The following is a 21,064-nucleotide window of genomic DNA, read 5'->3' as shown; positions in this document are numbered from 1 at the left end:
CCGGGACCTCCAGTTTGCACTGAAACTCCCTGGCCAGCAGAAGCTTCTCTCTTCCCTCGTCCACAGAAGCTTTTCTGGTCTTGCTTGAAAACCCTGTAAGGATCTCTCCTGAGATGATTCCTGTACTGAATAGCAGTCTTCATTACAAACAGAAGGATCCTCTTTGGCTAATGTAAGCCAAAAGGGATATATTATAGGGTATTACCGTATAGAAGAGTGGGGCCAGGGAATCAGACTTGGATCACTAGGAGAAATGCCCAGCAGTACCAGGGCTATACCTACTTGTTATTGTCTTAAAAATGATATAAAGCGTTATTTTTGGCTTTATCACTTTTCTACTTAACATTGCATTGGGAACATCTTCAATAAAGTATTTCTTTTTTTTTTTTTTTTTTTGAGACAGAGTCTCGCTCTGTCGTCCAGGCTAGAGTGCAGTGGCACGGTCTCTGCTCACTGCAACCTCTGCCTCCCGGGTTCAGGCAATTCTCCTGCTTCAGCCTCCTGAGCAGCTGGAACTAGAGGTGTGCCCCCCCATGCCCAGCTAATTTTTGTATTTTTAGTAGAGATGGGGTTTCCCCATATTGGCCAGGCTGGTCTCGAACTCCTGACCTCATGATCCACCCACCTCGGCCTCCCAAAGTGCTGGGATTACAGGCATGAGCCACCACGCCTGGCCCCAATAAACTATTTCTACATCACTTTTAAATGTTGCAGTGTATCCTGTCATATGCTAGTCCCTATAATTAAATATAAGTTACTTCTCTTCTTTTGCAAACAGTGTGGGTGTGATTATCCTTATGGTCAAATCCTTGAATTTGTTTAAAATTATATCCTCAAGATAAATTCCTAGATATGAAGTACCTTGATTTACCTACTTGTTCTTTGGGTTGAGTTCATTGTCAGTTTCCTCTATCCTTTAGAACCCCCAGACTAAGGGTTGTGGACCTTTGTACCTTAGACAATTAGTGTTCCAGATTTTTTTTCTCCTAATACGACTTCTTGTTCTAATTTATATCTTGCCCAGTCCTGATGTTTTTACTGTTTGTTGTTTGCAACTCTCCTGTAATTCATCTTGAATCCTTCATGGCGTGATGTGTGGGGCATGCATTTATGAATTAATACATACCTAAATATGTCATGGGAATTTGGAGCTAGTTCCTGACTTCATTTTGGTCTTTTTGTCCCTTTCCTATAGATGATTCTCTATTGATGATAATGTGCCTGCTGCCTTTTTATTTACTACATTCTTTAAGCATAATTTTTCATGTAAATGTCTGATTTTGCCACTTAAATTATAGCTATTTCAGGTTAATTTTTCCTTCATTTTTGCCTTATTTGATAGCAATGAGTGATCAATTGAATATATTAAATTCTTTTTATTAGGAATGACAGTGATGGGGAAGGAGAATCTGATGATCCTGAAAAAAAGAAACTACAGAATCAACTTCAAGGTTGCTTTAGATTTCATTTTTAAATTTACTATCCTATTAAAAATACTCAAAGTAAATTGTCTATATGAATGGTTTTTGTTCTCCCTCTATATTTAAATGAGGTTCAAGAACTGGCTTTGGTTCCCAGTAGTCCTGTGCTGGTTTTGTTTAGTGTTTTCCTAGGGTTTGCCTTCTAGCATCATGGTTTGGTCTTTTTTGTATAGCAAAAGCTTTGTTGGCTTTATATCTGCCTTTAAAAGGCTCTCAGTCAACTTGCTTTTTCATTTTGTTTATTTGCCCCCGTTTAGAGAAGGTAACGTTTATACTATTAGCACACTACAAAATTTGACGGTATTGAAATTTACTACTGTGAGAGGAGCGGAAGAAGTTAGGACTTACACGTGGCTTTTATTGCCATTGCTGTAGCTCATTAATTAATGGTTTATTTCCTTACCTGCTCTTCTTCATCTGCTTTTCAGCGTTCTGTTTACATTTAAGTCTTTAAGCTTTCTGTGTTTACTTTCCACACCTGTAAAGCCCTTTCATTCTGTTCTCTATAGCATAGTGGCATAATGGAGAGGACATAGGTTTCTGACTCCATTCAGATCTTGATTCTGTTCAAGGGTCTGCCACTTAGAAACTTTCTAATTGTGGGCAAATGACTGAACCTCTCAGAGTCAGAATCCCCCATCTCTAAAACAGAAAAGAGCAATAGCTTCCTTTCAGGGTTTTAAGATTAATGACAGTGTAAAAACTACCTAATATATCTGATGAAGTCTAAGGACTCAATAAATGGTAGTTCTGTTTATCTAAAAAGGCATCTATTTGTTGATTGGCTTCATCAGTTGCTGAGATTTAATTATTTTTAGAAATAAATTAACAATTTTTCGGATTGAAGTTTTTGCTCACCCACTGGTAGTATGTGTTCTGTTCTTTTGAATCTTACCAAATAGAATGCATATCTGGGAAGGATTTCCATTATATAGGTTCAGCCTTGGTTTCTGAATAGTGAAAATACCAACCCTTAGCCAAACTTTTAGCCTTGCTATACTAGTGTCTTCCTTTTGGTAGTATTTTTGTCTTGCTTACCCTACTGGGATGTATAGGAAAACACTGTAAGGATAATATGTTGACAGCAGACTAGGTAATGAGGTTAGAGAACATCTTTAGATGCCAAGAACTTCAGTGGTAGATACAGTCCAAGGGCAAAAACTTGGGTTTGCATTGCTGTGTCCCCACCACCTGAAACTGCTGGCACACACTGCACACTCAGTTGGCATTTACTGGGTAACACAGTGGTCTGTGCCAAGCAGCCTTATTCCTGTTGTAAAGCAAGACACTTTGTCTGCTCTATTAGTTTTGGTTTTGCTTCCTTCTCCCTACCTGCCCCACGTAAAAATCAGTTGTATATCTTTAATTTTGAAAGAGATACAATATTTTTTTCTTTCTTTTTTTTTTTTTTGTCCTGAGACAAGGTCTCGCTCTGTTGCCCAGTTGGAGTGCAGTGGCGCAGTCATGGCTCACTGCAGTCTCACCCTCCTGGGTACAAGGGATTCTCCCGCCTCAGCCCATTGAGTGGCTGGGAACACAGGCGCACACCACTATGCTGGCTAATTTTTTTTTTTTCTTTAAGAGATGGGGTTTTACCATGTTGCCCGGGCTGCGCTCGAACTCCTGAGCTTAAGTGATTCACCCGCTTCAGCCACCCAAAGTGCTGGGATTACAATTGTGGGCCACGGCACTTGGCCGATAAAACCAATTTTTAATGGGGATTTCTTTAAATTCCCTATCAGTTATAAGAGCCAAAAATGGAAATAAATAAATAAAAATACTTAAAACATTTAAATGAGGAAATGTATTTGGAATTTCGGGATGAAATTGAATATGAAAGGAATCCTAGCCTTTTATTTATTTATTTTATTTTATTTTATTTTTGAGGTGAAGTTTCGCTCTTGTTGCCCAAGCTGAAGTGCAGTGGTGCAATCTCAGCTCACTGCAACGTCCGCCTTCCGGGTTCAAGTGATTCCCCTGCCTCAGCCTCCCAAGTAGCTGGATTACAGGCGTGCACAACCATGGTGGGCTAATTTTTGTACTTTAAGTAGGGACAGGGTTTCGCCATGTTGGCCAGGCTGGTCTCTAGTTCCTGACCTCAGGTGATCCAGCTGGCTCGGCCTCCCAAAGTGCTGGGATTACACAGGCGTGAGCCACCGTGTACTGCCAGCCTTTTGTATTTAAATACCCTTTTTTCCCCCTATTTTTTAATTTAATGATTTGCTGCTGGATTTTATACTATTATATCTTTTTTGAATGTTTCCTCTTTTTTTGAACAGTATTTTTAATCTTTTACTTTCATTTTAGATTATGATATTAAGTGTATATTTGTTAAAAATCAGTTTGTGATTTGAGTTTTCTGTTAGCTAATTTTATTCAGTGAATTTTTTGTGATTAAATAATATGCTAGTGTAATAAATAGTATAGTCAAAGTCTGGATACATTTATATCATTGGAAGGACATTCCATTTGTTTTGTTTGCATTTTTCAGTAATCCCATCCCCGCTTTTTGAAAACCATGTCTAGTATGAGATTGTTTATCAGTAAACATTCCAAAGTCAACTTTTAACTTAAAAATATTAGTTATATATGACAACAGTTCATGACATATTTTAAATTTGTAGCAGAAATCTTGAGTTAGCCAGATGGTGTACATATGTGAAGTAAGTTTACTTTTGTTTAACTGACACAAAATCCTAGGATTACTAATCTTAATGAAACATAAAAAAGACAAAGTGAATTTACTTTTTTCTTACTTTTTAATAGTCCGAACTTTTGGAATACAAAATGTTTGTGGTTTTATTTGATTTTAATCTGGTAGCTAAAGATTTTCATAATTTAGGGAAGTAAGTTGCTGAGTCTTAGAACAACAGATATCTTTCCTAACAAGAAGAAACAATCAGTAGAACTGATTTCATATAGTAATAGATTGTATAAGCGGTGATGTTTTGTTAAACTTAAGACAACTAGATGTCACCTTAGAACAGGCTGCTTCATAGTTTATAATGGAACAATTTCCATATTCTAGAAAATTTATCCTTCCTGGACTCTTACTGCAACAATTGCTGTGGCTTTTGAATATACTACATTCAGAAGCTAAATCTTCCCTGTAAGGTAACTTGGTTAAATAACAAAAATTGTAAATAAATCTATTTAGAAGCCAAATAGAAACTCTGACAAATCTTAGGAAAGTACTGCAAATCTAAAGTGGTACACTTTCTCTCTTTCCCATCATCTGCTTCCATTCTTCCCTTAACCTCTCTCCGTTTTCTTCTCCCTTCTGTCTGTCTGCCTATCTTGAGTTAAATTTCTTAAGCATATGTTTTTTTCAGTGGTTGAGAGGATTAGATGACCTTTTCTTTTAGTTAACAGGATAAATGCTAGAACAAGTACTTTTGATACTCCAAAATCAGTGTATTCAAATATAACCACCTCATGGAACGTTTGGTGCTTTTCGCAACCCTCTAATATTCATTATGTCATTTGATTTTTGCACCAACCTATCTAAGTAGTTTGGGCAAATGGTATTATTTTCATTTCACAAATGAGGAAGCTGCAACAGAAGGGTAAAGCAACATGCCCCAGGTTATCTAGCCATCTCCCTGATTCCCAGTCCTACTGACTGCTCCCTAACACCTGCTTCCTCCTCACACTGTATCAAAAAGGTGGTTAGTCCATAAAACTTTCCCAGACAATTTTATAATGCATTTCTTTAACATCATTATTTCATGTTGTCTTCTAACCTTGGTGAAATACTCATTCATAATTTAAAGATAACAATTTTTTGTAGGTGCCATTGTTATAGAACGACCAAATGTGAAATGGAGTGACGTTGCTGGACTTGAAGGAGCCAAAGAAGCACTTAAAGAAGCTGTGATACTGCCTATTAAATTTCCTCATCTTTTTACAGGTGAGATAACTTTTAAATAATTTTATTTCATGATTTTTTAAAAGTTCATTGATGGCCGGGCACGGTGGCTCAAGCCTGTAATCCAAGCACTTTGGGAGGCCGAGGCGGGTGGATCACGAGGTCAAGAGATCGAGACCATCCTGGTCAACATGGTGAAACCCCGTCTCTACTAAAAATACAAAAAATTAGCTAGGCATGGTGGTGCGTGCCTGTAATCCCAGCTACTCAGGAGGCTGAGGCAGGAGAATTGCCTGAACCGAGGAGGCGGAGGTTGCGGTGAGCCGAGATCGCGCCATTGCATTCCAGCCTGGGTAACATGAGTGAAATTCCGTCTCAAAAAAAAAAAAAAAAAAGTTCATTGATGACTGAGGTGAAACATTGTCATTCTTGTCGCTAATGAATTATCCTAAATAAATTGTGACTGTTAAAAGGTGGTGATATATCTTTATACAAAGATGTTTTATTTCTTATACATATCCATATTTGCAGTGTACATATATTGTAAAACAACCTAAATGTCAACCAATAGGGTGATTCACCAACATGCAGTGGAATACTATATACTCAGTAAAACAGAATGTATACATTAATAAATTGAAATCTGCATTGTATTTTATTGAAGAATGTCCACATCTATTAGAAAGGTCAAAAAGCAAGTTATAACCTGTATAGGATGATTCCATTTTTGTTAAATGTGTATGCTGAGAAGTAAGTATAGATGGGTTGACACAGAAATACTAATGTATGCCTAGGAATAAGATTATCGAAAATTTTTACTTTTGACTTTCATCTGAATTTTTTGCAATGGTTACATATTAATTTTTAAAGAGTATTTCCATTTCTTGAAAAGAGGAATAAGAATCACTTAACAGTTTCAGAGGAAGTGCATATCCTCTAGTAGCAAGAGGACATTTCATTATCACTATGAAGAGAATATTGCTGACTTACCATCTGGAGAAACTTACAAGTTCTAGTTCCAGCAGTAAGTGACATGCCTTTGCTAAACCATTCCTTTATATTATCCTTTGTCTGACTGATAGCCTGTGTCTGTAATATGGCCACACCCACAATCTGACAGTCAGACAGAGGTTTTTCTTTTTGTAAACATGTTGGTTATGTCAGCAGCAAATCTGTAATGTTGGCCTCAGACTGAACAGTCCAGACAGTCATATTGTATAGAGCAGTGATGAAGAGCAAAGAGCTTGTAGGCCACGCGCTGTCTACCTAGCTTCAAGGTGCAGTTTACAACCTAACTTCAGGAATATGAAACTAACAGTGTAAAAGTTGACATCGTAATCCTATAAAAACACAAAAATATGGTTGAACTCATGGTATATTACTTGTACCTGTTTTTCTCAAACATGAGTCATTTATGTATCATCTTCATGAATTTTTCCATGTATGTGTACCATTACTAATTTTTAATGTTTTTCTTTGCTTAATTTTTAGAACAGCATTTTTATTAGAGTATAGCATAAATATACAGAGACATGCAGGAGCCCCTGGATGTTGGGGTTCCTTAATTATCACAAAGCAAGCATGCCAGTGTCATCAAGCAGATTGAGAAATAACAGCATTGCCAGGGACCCAGCAGGTGCCTTCTGCCTTATTCCTCCCCAGAGGTCATCTCTCTCCTGACTTCTAACATCAGAGATGATTTTGCCTGTATCGGAACTTTAAATCATCTCACATATTTTACTTAGTGACATTATTGAACAGACTGCTTTGTGCCTATTCTAAGTGGGAAAAAAAGTTTTTCTAATATACTCTATATAATTATTTAAATAAAAATTATATACCACCTAAAATTGTTTCATGTTATACCAGTGGTATATATACCACACTCAGAACACTGGTAAATATATACGTTTAAAATAGGAAAATGAAATTCAAGTAATAGTTGCTTTCATAACAGTAAGTGAACAGTATTAGTCATCTGCATATCATTCTTTTGCAGATACTGTGTACACATCCATAGTTTGCAACTAGCAGGATTAATTTTTTTGGTTTGTTTGTTTGAGATGGAGTTTTGCGCTTGTTGCCCAGGCTAGAGTGCAGTGGCACAGTCTTGGCTCTCTGCAACCTCTGCCTCCCAGGTTCAAGTGGTTCTCCTGCCTCAGCCTCCCAGGTAGCTGGGATTACAGGCATCCACCACCACACCCAGCCAATTTTTTAATTTTCAGTAGAGACGGGGTTTCACCACGTTGGCCAGGCTGGTCCCAAGCTCCTGACCTTGTGATCTCCCCACCTCGGCCACCCAAAGTGCTGGGATTACAGACATGAGCCACCGCGCCTGGCTGCAGTTTTTTAAATGTGTGTTTGATAGTTTACTGCCAGCTGTAACCCAGACTGTTTTATTTTAGGTAGGATTATCATTGCTCATTAGCAAAATTGAGGCACAAAGAGCTGATGTATTTACTGGTTATATTTTGGCAAAACTAGGATTTAAGGTTGTATCACCTTACTGTTACCCAACCATGAAACTGCTACCTATAACATTAATCTGTGCTTTCCTTTGGAATAAAGAATTTAGTAGAAACTCACAAGTTATCCATACTTTGTTAGGTTCACTCTTCCCAAGGGCATAAATATTGAAAGAAAATCTCTTCTAGCTGCCCGTTTTTTATGGATATAGTTTTTGTACAGTATTTCTGGTATCAAGCCGTGCACACAGTAGATGATCAGAAAGTACCTTTTAGCTGAACTCTTTTCCCCTACTAGAGTCCATGCAGGGCAGAAATCCTTTTGCCTGTGCACATGCCATGGTTTTGATATATATTGGTTGAATAAATAAGTGAGCAAACAAATGTACTTCCTGTTAGAAGGCTTATGTTATGTAAGTATATTTTTGATAAAGTCGTCACTAGAAGAAACAAAATATATGATTTATTTTTAGAATATTGTTTTAATTCTTATAGCTTTAGAGTGAAAATCTTTTCAGTGTTCTTCAGCATGGATCATGTCAGAGGTAACTGCACTTAAGTGTTGAAATTCTCATGCTGTTTTTTCCAAATGTGAATTTTAGGCAAGAGAACACCTTGGAGGGGAATCCTATTATTTGGGCCACCTGGAACAGGAAAGTCCTACTTAGCCAAAGCTGTAGCAACAGAAGCCAACAACTCAACATTTTTTTCAATATCATCCTCTGATCTTGTTTCTAAGTGGCTAGGTGAAAGTGAAAAGTAAGTCATAAATCAGTTTTTTAAAGTTTTTTCTTTGCCTGTAATCACTGTATCAGTCCTTAATAGATTTCTTACATTATTCATGGATATTCAGAGAAGTGATGTAATATATGTACTCACTTCTCTGTCAAATCAGTCTCTAATCTGGACTTTATTTTGCGGGACAAGATAGTTGTATGTACAACCTACTAAATCATAAAGTAAATCATCCAATTGTAGCATTTTTATTTTCTGTACCTGAAACATGATTAGGCTTTTTAATCTATGGAGTTCTTATAATATTAGTATATTGCTTTGATCTTTTAGTATTTTTTAGAGACTTAAAGTTTGTATTTATTTTTAGACTGGTTAAGAATTTATTCCAACTTGCCAGAGAGAACAAGCCCTCTATTATCTTCATTGATGAAATTGATTCTCTATGTGGTTCAAGAAGTGAAAATGAAAGTGAAGCTGCACGTAGAATTAAGACGGAGTTCCTAGTGCAAATGCAAGGTAGTGTTTCTGATTTTTTTGGTTTGTTTTTTTTACTTGAGACAGAGTCTCACTCTTGCCATCCAGGCTGGAGTGCAGTGGTGCAATCCCGGCTCACTGCAACCTCCGCCTCCTGGATTCAATTGATTCTCCTGCCTCAGTCTCCTTGGTAGCTGGGATTATGGGGGCACGCACCATCATGCCCTGCTAATTTAATGTTACTGATTTTTAAAATCATTTTTAAAATTTTATAACAATGAAAAACCAAGCAGAATTTCTCCATTCTAACAAACTGTTTCATTTTGCCGTGTTTCATTCTAATTGCCTTCCATATGCATACGTAATTCTTACCCAGTTGTAATTATCTTGTAGGACTCACTGACATAAATAATAAAGAGATTTAATATATTCATTTATAATGTACAAGGAACAACATCTGTAAAATCTATATGTAGACTTCAAATGAAATCTTTCAAGAAATATTTTGAAATGAATGTTAATAGTATTTGTCCACAATCTAGGAGATTTGATTCTTACATTTGCATCATATTGCATCACAATACATTTGGATTATATTGCTGTAAGGTGATATTTGATTAAATAGTTTTTTTTTCCAAAGACAGACTCTCAAGATGAGGTACTTGAATGGTAAAGCACCACATTTCTTAACAGAATATATGGAAGAGGTTTATAAAGAACACCAAAATGACAAATTAATTAAAGCATAACCTATTTTAATGCAGGGGTTGGTGTAGACAATGATGGAATTTTGGTTCTGGGAGCTACAAATATACCCTGGGTTCTGGATTCTGCCATTAGGCGAAGGTAGGATAATATAGTAAATATCTTATTTCTCACTGCAGTTGTAACAAGTAGATAATTATCTTTGTCTTGTGAGGAGGCATTCTAACAGCTTTTCAAAATATTTGTAATGTGCTCTAACCCTGTTGCTCCCCTACTTTGAGGGGGAGAAGGGTGGTCATTTGCTTGTTTCCCTACTTTATCAAAGATAGCAAGATTTCGACATACTTCAGTCTTTCATATTAGAAAATATATTACCTAATACTTGCCTTTTGTTCTGATTAAGCTTGGTGGGTACTGGTGCTTTAGAAATTTGCAAACATAGTTTGATAATACAGTAAAAACCATTCATATAAAATTTAAGCAAAATGGCAATTCTATAAGTCAAAATAAGATAACCAGGTAAGTTTTTTTGTTTTTGTTTTTGTTTTTCCTTTTACGGAGTCGTGCTCTGTTGCCAGGCTGGCGTGCAATGGCACAATCTTGGCTCAATGCAACCTCTGCCTCCTGGGTTCATGCGCTTCTGCCTCCGCCTCCCGAGTAGGGACTACAAACACACACCACCATACCCAGCTAATTTTTGTATTTTTAGTAGAAGATGGGGTTTCATCATGTTGGCCATGATGGTCTCCATCTCTTGACCTTGTGATCTACCCACCTTGGCCTCCCCAAATGCTGGGATTACAGGTGTGAGCCACTGCACCTGGCCAAGATTTTTTTTTAGTAAAGAATTTAGGTCAGGCTGGGCACAGTGGCTCATGCCTGTAATCCCAGCACTTTGGGAGGCTGAGGCAGGCGGATTGCCTAAGCTCAGGAATTTGAAACCACCCTGGGCAACATGGTAAAACCCCGTCTCTACTAAAATACAAAAAAATTACCTGGGCATAGTGGCTGACACCTGTAGTCCCAGCTACTTGGGAAGCTGAGGCAGGAGAATTGCTTGAGCGCAGGAGGCGGAGGTTACAGTGAGCCAAGGTTGTGCCACTGCACTCCAGCTTGGGCAACAGAGTGAGATTCTGTCTCAACAAAAAAGAAAATTATATATATATATATATATACACATATATATATATATGACTTCAGCTCTAGGAAAGGTATACGGACTCTCTTTCACTCGTCACAGTTCCTTATTACATTCATTTATTTTTTATGATAAAAGTTAGCACTTCAGTTTTTGCCACTTCTATCCCATTCACTCGATGATTTGCCCGCATGCTAGCTTACCATTCAGTACCAAGAAAGGAAAGGCTGTATTTGAAAAAGTGGCCTTATTCTGCACCCATCTCTAGAGACAATGGAAACTTTAAATTCTTTTCATTGCCACAGAGTTACCTGGAGGAAAAACAGTATGTTCGGACTACTTAAATTATCCCTCATCCCTGCTTCTCTATCTCCAATACTGAAATTCTAAGAAGGCAAGCACAATTACTGTTAATGAAACGTAGTGCTTATTCTTTATAATATAGGATTGTTTGTTCTGGATGTATTCATTCAAATGGATGAATACATATATATTTATTACACAAAATGTGTGTAATAAATATATATCCTACGAGATTGTGAGTTAATTATATTTCGAATGTAGAGAATTGCTGTGTCATCTCTACTCCTATTTTATATTGTTAATCATTAGTCCCTCAATCAAGAATTCAGAGTACAATTTTGTGGGAAACTGGAATCCTTTAGGACATGTCTTTTTATTTCATGAATTCCAGCTATATGAACACTGTGGCCAGAATAACCCAAAAATCATGTAAGAATGACTCAACCACTCCAAACTAGCTTACAGGCTATTTTGATTTTATTTGTTTTTAATGTGTTCTGGATTCTCTCCCCTTATCTAACCTCAACATATATATTTAACTTTGGCACATACAGGCCCACTTAATATCTGTTTCTTCTTGCAAATATCCTGATTTTCAATTAAAATATATTCTTGATGTAATTTCTCTTTCAAGATTTGAGAAACGAATTTATATTCCTTTGCCTGAACCCCATGCCCGAGCAGCAATGTTTAAACTGCACCTGGGGACCACTCAGAACAGTCTAACAGAAGCAGACTTTCGGGAACTCGGGAAGAAAACAGATGGATACTCAGGGGCAGATATAAGTATCATTGTACGTGATGCACTTATGCAGCCTGTTAGAAAAGTACAGTCAGCTACTCATTTTAAAAAGGTAAGTGGCTTTTAATAATATGACTAAGTCACATATGTATGTTTATCATATACCACAATAAGATTTTTTAAGTTACAAGCTTGAATTAAAATCTGAATTTGAAGTCTGGCACTATTTACTTGTTATACCTCCTTGAGCAAATTCTATTACTTCTTTAAGGCTTATTTTTATCATCTCTAAGATGGGGATGATAATGCTATTTTGAAGTCCTTTCTGATAATGAAGTGATACAATACTCATCCACACTTTTTCAGCCATTTAATTACCGAAATACTGTTAAGTTTATGCCACAGCCACTGTTTTCTCTTAAATTCTCTTTGCCATTTAGAAACTATACATGTATGGGAATTCAGTCCTTTCCTACTGAGAATTTATCACTCAGTTCTGCATATTACTGCCAGGTAAGCTCACGTGATGCTGAAGCCAGGTCCTCGTTAGTGGGATGATGGTGACACAGCCAGATGAGTTTCATCTCTGTGGCTAGGGATCACCAGCTGCAGCAGATCTCTCTGCGGCTCTGTCCTTTACTCCTTTTACAGCTGATTATTTCAATGAACAAGAACAAGGTTCCCTGTTTATTTTTTGCATTTACTAGTATTTTATGTCTAAAATATTAATCTGGGCTCGGAGGTAGATCAGAAAGTAGAGCAGTCAAAAAAGACAAAAATCCCTAACCTCATGCAGCTAAAATTTAGCAAGTAAAGACAGTAAAATACACCCAGTAAGGTGAGAGCCTGTATTTCTTCATACCTACACCAATTCTGAGATAATATTTAAAGTCAATCATTGCGAAACAGATGTGAAAGTGCCCCCAAGTCGATGCAGACTTACTGCCATCTAAATGTTTGCATGTGACTATGTCACAAAGATTCTTTTTCTGGCTATTGTTAAAACTTATAAATAAGTTGTGCATGATAAAATGGTATTGATTCTGTATTAGCATATTATTTTGTACTTAGATTTGAGAGCATTTTTGTTGAAAGAGACAGATTTAGTAGTTTCATACTAAAGTTCCAAATATTACAGAAGTTTCTCAGCTATAGAAAAACTTCTGAGAATTTTTTAATATATCTGTTTTTGGTCTCTAACATTACTACCACTTACTAACGACTAGAGGGGAAAAAGAGAAGGCTTAGCCACAGTTAACTATTTCTTTTTTTTTTTTTTTTTTTTAAACTCATCTTCTATGATCAAGTAAGTAGTTTATTGTAGGAAATTTCAAAACATAGAAAAGCATTGGGGAAAAAACTAAAAGTGGCCTGGTGTGGTGGCTCACACATGTAATCCGAGCACTTTGGGAGGCCGAGGCAGGCAGATCACGAGGTCAGGAGAGCAAGACCATCCTGGCCAACATGGTGAAACTTTGTCTTTCCTAAAAATACAAAAAAATTAGCTGGGTGTGGTGGCATGTGCCTGTAATCCCAGCTACTTGGGAGGCTGAGGAATGAGAATCACTTGAACCCTGGAAGTGGAGGTTGTAGTGGGCGGAGGTTGCAGTGAGCCGAGATTGTGCCACTGCACTCCAGCCTAGGTGACAGAGTGAGACTCCCTCTCAAAATAAAAACAAAAAACTTTTAAAAGCAGCCAAAATCTATCCCTTTACCCAGGGACAACTACTTTTTGTTGTATATTCTTAACATTTTTTCAGAAAGTAAACATTCTAATAAAACATACAAGACTACTATACATTTTAACTTTCCTGATAATGGATTAAATCTTAATGTTCAATTTGTTTAAATAAATATTTCAGATTACTGTTTATTTCAGGTTCGCGGACCTTCCCGAGCTGATCCTAACTGTATCGTAGATGATCTGCTAACACCTTGCTCTCCAGGTGACCCTGGTGCCATTGAAATGACATGGATGGATGTTCCTGGAGATAAACTTTTGGAGCCAGTTGTTTCCATGGTTTGAAATTTTGTTTGTTTTTAAGAAAAATTTTAAAACATTATACTTTATAATTTTCAGTTATTTAAGATTTGCTGGAAACTCTTAGTATAAACAGGTGTATTTTACTTTATACTGCAGACTCACATTAAAAATGATAAAGTAATTGAAATTAAAATATAAAAATAATTATTTTTAGGCTATTTTCTTGGGCTTTGAGGAAACTTGAAGTGAAAAAGCTATTTTTTAAAGCACAAGTTTCTGACTTTACAGGTCTTATGGCTAGAATATCTCCACAATGCTCATACATAGTATAATTATTGTCAACACCTAACTAAAAAGTAGGATTTGTGAAAATTTTTTTCCCTGTCCTATGTCAGATTTTTAAAAATAACCAGAAATCGTCTGTAATCCCAGCACATTGGGAGGCCATGGCAGGAGGATCACTTGAGGTCAGCAGTTTGAAACCAGCCTGGCCAATATAGTGAAATGCCATCTCTACTAAAAATACAAAAATTAGCTGACCAGGGTGGTGCACACCTGTAACCTCAGCTACTTGGCTAAGGCAGGAGAATCACATGAACCAGGCAGGCAGCCGACATCGTGTCTCTGCACTCCAGCCTGGGCAACAAAGCAAGAATTTGTCTTAAAAAAAGAGAAATGACCCTCAAACTTGGGAATCAGAGTTTGGTTATTAACTTGATTGGGCTGGAATACAGTGGTGACTTCTTAGCCAATGAAAANAAAAAAAAAAAAAAAAAAAAAAAAAAACTAATGCTTGTATCATCATATTTATAGTGTTTTCTGTTTTACCTCTCAAAGTTCCATAGAAAATTTAAATAATGTAGTTTTTTAAAATTTTAACTGAATTTAAATAGAACATTTTAAAAAACAGTTATATAATTTATATTGGCAGAATTAAAATAATTTACAAGACTTACTTTGTAAGGCATATTATTTTTAGGGAACTTGGGGTAATTGAAAAGTACTTTTCTTAGGAAGAACATTCTCAGTTCGAAATTTTCTGTCAGTTTCAGATCTTCAAAGACCTTTAATGGCAAGTTTAATAGTAACTTCGAGAGGAGAAACTTTTACATGCTATATAGACATACATGTAAATGTGCACACGCCCATATTTTGTGTGTGAACTAACCATAATGCTTATCTGAGAAGTTACTCAGAAACCCCTTTTGTTTTAATCCTTGGTGTATTATTTTTTATTTTTTGTACTTTGTTCAGCTTTGAATAATTTTTAGTAACTTATGGTCCTTTTTATTATTTTTCATATCCTTTTACAGGAGTCTTGGCTTAGACGTTAATTTTTTAGTGAATCTCTGATACTAGCATATTTCCCTAGCCATTTTGATCTTAATTGTAACTGTTTAAAAATTCTGATTAGTTTATTTTTCATGAAATGGTACTCTGCTTCACTTAAGTATAAGTGAATGATATTTTCCTTTTGAATTATACTTACTTGGAAAACTGATCTCTTGTTTAAGAAAGAGAGATAAGGCCAGAAATTAGATCATGAACATAGTTTGGAGGCCTTGATCCTCAGACTAAGAGGACTGTCCTTCTGATATGTAATGGGGAGCCATTTGGATCAGTTCAAGGGAAGAAAGTGTAAGTTTCTGCACAAAGGAATATCATGGTCAATGATCATGGAAGATCTTTGAAAGAATAGGGGTTAGGTGCAGTGGCTCACGCCTGTAATCCCAACACTTTGTGAGGCCAAGGTGGGTGGATCGCCTGAGGTCAGGAGTTCAAGACCAGCCCGACCAACATAGCAAAACCCCATCTCTACTAAAAATACAAAAATTAGCTGGGCATGGTGGCAGGTACCTGTAGTCCCAGCTACTTGGGAGGCTGAAGCAGGAGAATCACTTGAACCCGGGAGGCGGAGATTGCAGTGATCTGAGATAACGCCACTGTACTCTAGCCTGGGCAACAGAGCGAGACTCCGACTCAAAAAGAACAAGGAGTTTATTGTCAGTATCTTATGGCACACTGCAAATATTCATATTTAAACTTACGTTAAAGTTTGTAGCAATGACAATATGATGGTTTTTTATTTTGTTAAATCTATTATTAATATCTTCCCCTCCGCCCCTCTTTTTTCCCCCGACAGTCGGATATGTTGCGGTCACTATCTAACACAAAACCTACAGTCAATGAACACGACTTGTTGAAATTAAAGAAGTTTACAGAAGATTTTGGTCAAGAAGGCTAACCCAAAGACAAGGAAGATGCTTACCATATGTATTCTTTCTTTCATAGATATTTTTGTCTATTTGAATCACATTCAGATTGTTTCCAGTAAAACTCTTTTACCACAGGGAAATACACATCTCACTTCAGAGTTCCATTAGGTTTTATATTGTACTATTCCTCCATTACTTATTAAATACTCCTATTAACAAAAGGTACAAAGTAACAGGTTATGAGGAAATGAGCGATATATATGAATGGCAAAAAATAGAAATTACCCAGTAAAAAGAATGTCAGAAATTGATTGACATACAAATACTTAAAATTTTTATGTATGGTGGTCTTTGCAAAGAGCATTTATCTTTTCTTTTTTTACTAAAATGATATAGGGTTTATTTTATATTTTCAAAAAAATTCTTAAACTTCTTATCAATGTAAAATTTGTTTACTTTATTAAAAAATTACAAATGATAGAATCTTCACTCAGGGATGGGCAATAAACAGCAAAGAGCACTGTGATTGGGTTTGAAAGATTTTGAATTATAGACAGTGCTCTTATTGGTTTTTAATAAGTTGATATTTTTTTCTGTGTAGATTTAAATAATTTCTTTAAAAGCAGTAAGCTTTGGAATCCCAGCTACTTGGGAGGCTGAGGCAAGAGAATCACTTGAACTGGGAGGTGAGGGTTGCAGTGAGCCGAGATCTTGCCATTGCACTCCAGCCTGGGTGACTGAGCAAAACTCCATCTCAAAAAAAAAAAAAAAGTAGTACGCTTTTATATTTAATTAAATGATACCTTTCACTGTGCAATCTCAAGAGGAGGATTTTCTAAATTAGACATTGTCTTTACCTTACTGAAGAAAATTGTCTACTTCAGTGTCTTTTTGTAGCAAGATTGACCAAAACAGGTGGTAAGTGTGTAATTTTTAACTGTCATGAAATACTGTAATGCATACCTTTGCTAATAAGGAAATGGCCTCCCTTTGGATTATGGGAAGTTTCTTGTCTGTGATATGGGGTGTCTGTGTATATATATGTATATTTCTTTTTAATACAGGATAACAATATAGAGTCTTATCCTTCACCTTTTAAGTTCAGGGAACAGCTTGTTCTGACCACACATATGTTATCATTGTAATGCTTTATGAAGCTTTAGAAATGAGCTCATGACTCATTAAAAAATAATAAACATGATATTATTTTAATATCTTCAAATAAATGATCTGAGGATGTGTTTCACACTGTAGCATCAGTGCTAAGTTGTGCCTTGTAGGTTTGCATTGGCTATACAAGCAAAAGAATATTAAGTTAGAATGAAGTAGATTCCTTAATTACGATGAAATTCTATCTTGCAGATGCTATAGAATAACTTGCATTTTAAAGTGTATTTGCACATTTTACATATGCTATGTGGTTGCCTTTGGGTTTTCTGTACAGATTGTTTTTGTTATTCAATGGAAAAGGCCTGAATTATGCTCTTCTTACGTGAAGTAAATTGATATAACCTATGGGCTGTATTCTGTGTATTATTCTTTATTTTGGGGCTGTCTGTGTAAAAGAAAATAATACCTAAGGGGCCGGGCGCGGTGGCTCAAGCCTGTAATCCCAGCACTTTGGGAGGCCGAGGCGGGTGGATCACGAGGTCAAGAGATCGAGACCATCCTGGTCAACATGGTGAAAACCCGTCTCTATTAAAAATAAAAAAATCAGCTGGGCATGGTGGCGTGTGCCTGTAGTCCCAGCTACTCAGGAGGCTGAGGCAGGAGAATTGCCTGAACCCAGGAGACGGAGGTTGCGGTGAGCCGAGATCGCGCCATTGCACTCCAGCCTGGGTAACAAGAGCGAAACTCCGTCTCAAAAAATAATAATAATAATAATAATACCTAATACCTAAATTGGTTAGATACAAAGAAATCATGAAAATTAATGTATACATGAAAATTCTGTCTTTCAACAATTTTATGTGAGGGTTGAGAACTGACTTGACAGACTAACACTGAATTCTTTGTGGATAAGATACTTTATACATCTTACCTGTTTATCAGCCTCAGAATTACCCAGTATTGCTGTGTGTTCTTTATGGACAGATACTCAAAGGAACCCAAATGGGCATGTTCTATTTATCTGGCCCTTGACCAGTAATGATAAAGTTTGGGTAGACATTTTCTGACCAGCAAGTAGAAGTAGATCATAGTTGTTAAGCATCTCTATGATCTACACCCTGGATATTTGAAAGCGTTATGTCTCAGCCTGAGAAATCTATAAGGAAGCTATAATTATAAAACATGTCAATAGAGAATTGACTTCTGAGTTCACTGTCAGCTACATGCAGAAAAACAGAATGGGTGTACTTGTTTAGTGCCAGAGAAGCACCACTTAGCCACTTTCATAGTTGAAAAAGAGGCATACCTACCTGAATTTGTACGTTGCAAATGAAGCAACACAGTGCCCATTGTTGCCACTGATGTTAAGTTTGTGAGCTTTCACCGGTGCCCTTTGCTTTCCTACTTTCTTCCCTTCATTTGTATCCTTCTCTTACTCTAATATGGTATTCTTTCTTTTTTTGCTAGTCCAAGTCATGTATTTCCAATAAAGCCTAGTGATGAACCATGTTACCTCTTGCAGGAAGACCACCTAAACTATCCCCATCCTACCTGTGGGTTTCAGTAGCAGTTAACTTGCTGCTGCTGCTGTGGTAAGATTATTCTCTGTTTGAAGCATATTCTATTAATCATGTTTAGATCATTTAGATTGTAAGCTCTGAGAATTACATTTTCCCCAGCAATTAATATAGTGCCGGGAGCTATTCATTAGGTACTTAGTAAAGGCTTAGAAAAAGACAGTTATATTTTTATTTTGACTACCTCATGGATTATCTGAGACACTTATAGGTACGTTTGTAAAGTGGCTTTGTTCTTTTACTGGTCTAGTGGAGTGATGATAAATTTCTGTCTCGGTGATTTAGGACTACAAAATCAGAGATGTGTTTTAACCAGCTCACCCTGGCTCACCAAAACCAATAGTACATCTTTCCCAGCTATGAGTTCAGTGACCTCATACTAGTAACTTAAAATCTGCTGTGATGGGAATATTACACCATAGAAATCAGCAATTGGTTGAAAGAGTTGTTATCTAAAGATCTGGAATTAACAGAAGGGAGTGTCTGGGTTAAGATAAGGGGTATTATGCAGATGACACCTCAAGGTAGCAGGCTTCAGAGAGAATAGATTGTGCATGTTTTTGTTTTTTTTTTTTTGAAATGGAGTCTCACTCTGTCACCCAGGCTGTTGTGCAGTGGTACAATCTTGGCTTACTGCAACCTCTGCCTCCTGGATTCAAGCAATCCTTCTGCCTCAGTCTTCCAAGTAGCTGGGATTATAGGTGTGTACTGCCACACCCAGCTAATTTTTGTATTTTTAGTAGAGATAGGGTTTCACCATGTTGGCCAGGCTGGTCTCAAACTCCTGACCTCAAGTGATCTGCCTGCCTTGGCCTCCCAAAGTGCTGGGATTACAGGTGTGAGCCATTTTGCCTGGCCTGTAGATGTTTCTTATCAGACTTAAAGAGCCTGTTCTATCAGTCTTAAAGTCTCTACTTTGATGTTAATGCTGGTCAGCTCTGCCTAAATTCCAGCGGGAGGAGGGTATAATGAGGCATGGCTGACCCCCCCACTTCCCCTCATTACCTAAACTAGTTTTTCAGGTTAATTTTGGAATGCCATTGGCCAATGGGAGAATCCATCAGGTTGGGGTCTTAGGATTGTATTTTTGGGTTATGCAAAAAGAAAGAAGGAAGGGAGGGAGAGTGGGAGAGTTTTTTAGATTTCTGCTTTGTCATAACCCATGCATTCATTTACCCCCAAGTTTGTTGAGGACCAAATCATCAGTCAATTTAACAATAAATTATTGGACACCTACTTAGGTGTCCAGAATTCAGCAAGGCACTATGGAAGAATCTTCTGATTCAAAGAGTTGTAAGTCATATGACTATTTTATAATACAGCGTGATAAATGTTATCATTAAAATGTGGATAATGTGAATTAGAGAAAAAATATTCTTCTTAGTTTGCTTGGGAAAACCTCGCTGAGCCACTGACACGTTTGAATGCAATCTTGATAAATAAAGCAGCTCACATGGCAGAAGGCAGAGTGAGGAACTTTTAGAAAAAAGACGTTGCTCATGAAGTGCATCAGGCTGACCAATACAGGAAAATTTGGGTATAATGCCATACTTGGAGACCAAAAATATCCTTTTTGTAAAACACATTATCAGCAGAATTATAAAAATATCAAGAAGAACCTGCATCGTTAGCTGGGTTTAAGGTGCTAGGAGCCAGTAACCCAACGTAGTGCTTCTGGGTTTGTATTTTGCAGGGTTTTCATGAGTGGTGAGTAGGCTATAGCCAAAATTTAGGTTATATGCATTCTCTGTTTTTGGTATGTGTGAATCTTAGTGGCAAGGGGAACTTGTATGAGTTTTGTAATACTGTTGTAACAAATTACCACAAAGTTAGTGGCTTGAACCAATGCAGATACATTATCATCTTACAGTTCTCTCAGTCAGAAGTCCAGTAGAGGTCTCAACAGGCTAAAATCAGGATGTCAGCAGAAGCTAGGCATGGTGTTGCATGCCTGTAGTCCCAGCTCCAAAGGAAACTGAAGTGGGAGGATTGCTTGAGACCAGGAGTTTGAGGCTGCAGTAAGCTATAATCACACCACTGCACCCTGGATTATGATTATACCAATGTACTCGCTGTACTCCAGCCTGGGAAGAATTAGTTTCCTTGGTAATTCAGGTTTTAGGCAGAATTCAATTCCCTGTGGTTGTAGGACTGAGGTCCCATGTTCTTGCTGACTGTTAGCTGAGGGCTGTTCCCACTTTCTAGAGGCCACCTACATTCCTTGGCTTGTGGCCTCCCCCACTTTTTTTTTTTTTTTTTTTTTTTT

General features: G+C 37.1%; 1 protein-coding gene across 1 annotated transcript in view; it reads left to right on the top strand.

The window, feature by feature from the left end:
- Window positions 1–17,626, top strand: part of VPS4B (vacuolar protein sorting 4 homolog B) — a 33,254-nt gene extending 15,628 nt beyond the window's left edge. The window contains exons 4-11 of the mRNA XM_017528875.2: window positions 1,384–1,451; window positions 5,272–5,391; window positions 8,417–8,573; window positions 8,917–9,065; window positions 9,788–9,869; window positions 11,804–12,023; window positions 13,791–13,931; window positions 16,039–17,626. Of these exons, the coding sequence (XP_017384364.1) occupies window positions 1,384–1,451; window positions 5,272–5,391; window positions 8,417–8,573; window positions 8,917–9,065; window positions 9,788–9,869; window positions 11,804–12,023; window positions 13,791–13,931; window positions 16,039–16,140 (1,039 nt within the window). The 3' untranslated portion in view covers window positions 16,141–17,626. The remainder of the gene's footprint in view (window positions 1–1,383; window positions 1,452–5,271; window positions 5,392–8,416; window positions 8,574–8,916; window positions 9,066–9,787; window positions 9,870–11,803; window positions 12,024–13,790; window positions 13,932–16,038) is intronic.
- The last annotated feature ends 3,438 nt before the right edge of the window (window positions 17,627–21,064 follow it).

Source organism: Cebus imitator, unplaced genomic scaffold (assembly GCF_001604975.1).
Source record: "Cebus imitator isolate Cc_AM_T3 unplaced genomic scaffold, Cebus_imitator-1.0 Scaffold55, whole genome shotgun sequence".
NCBI lineage: Eukaryota > Metazoa > Chordata > Mammalia > Primates > Cebidae > Cebus > Cebus imitator.
The sequence above is the reverse complement of the archived record's forward strand: the minus strand, read 5'-3'. Positions and strand labels throughout refer to the sequence as shown.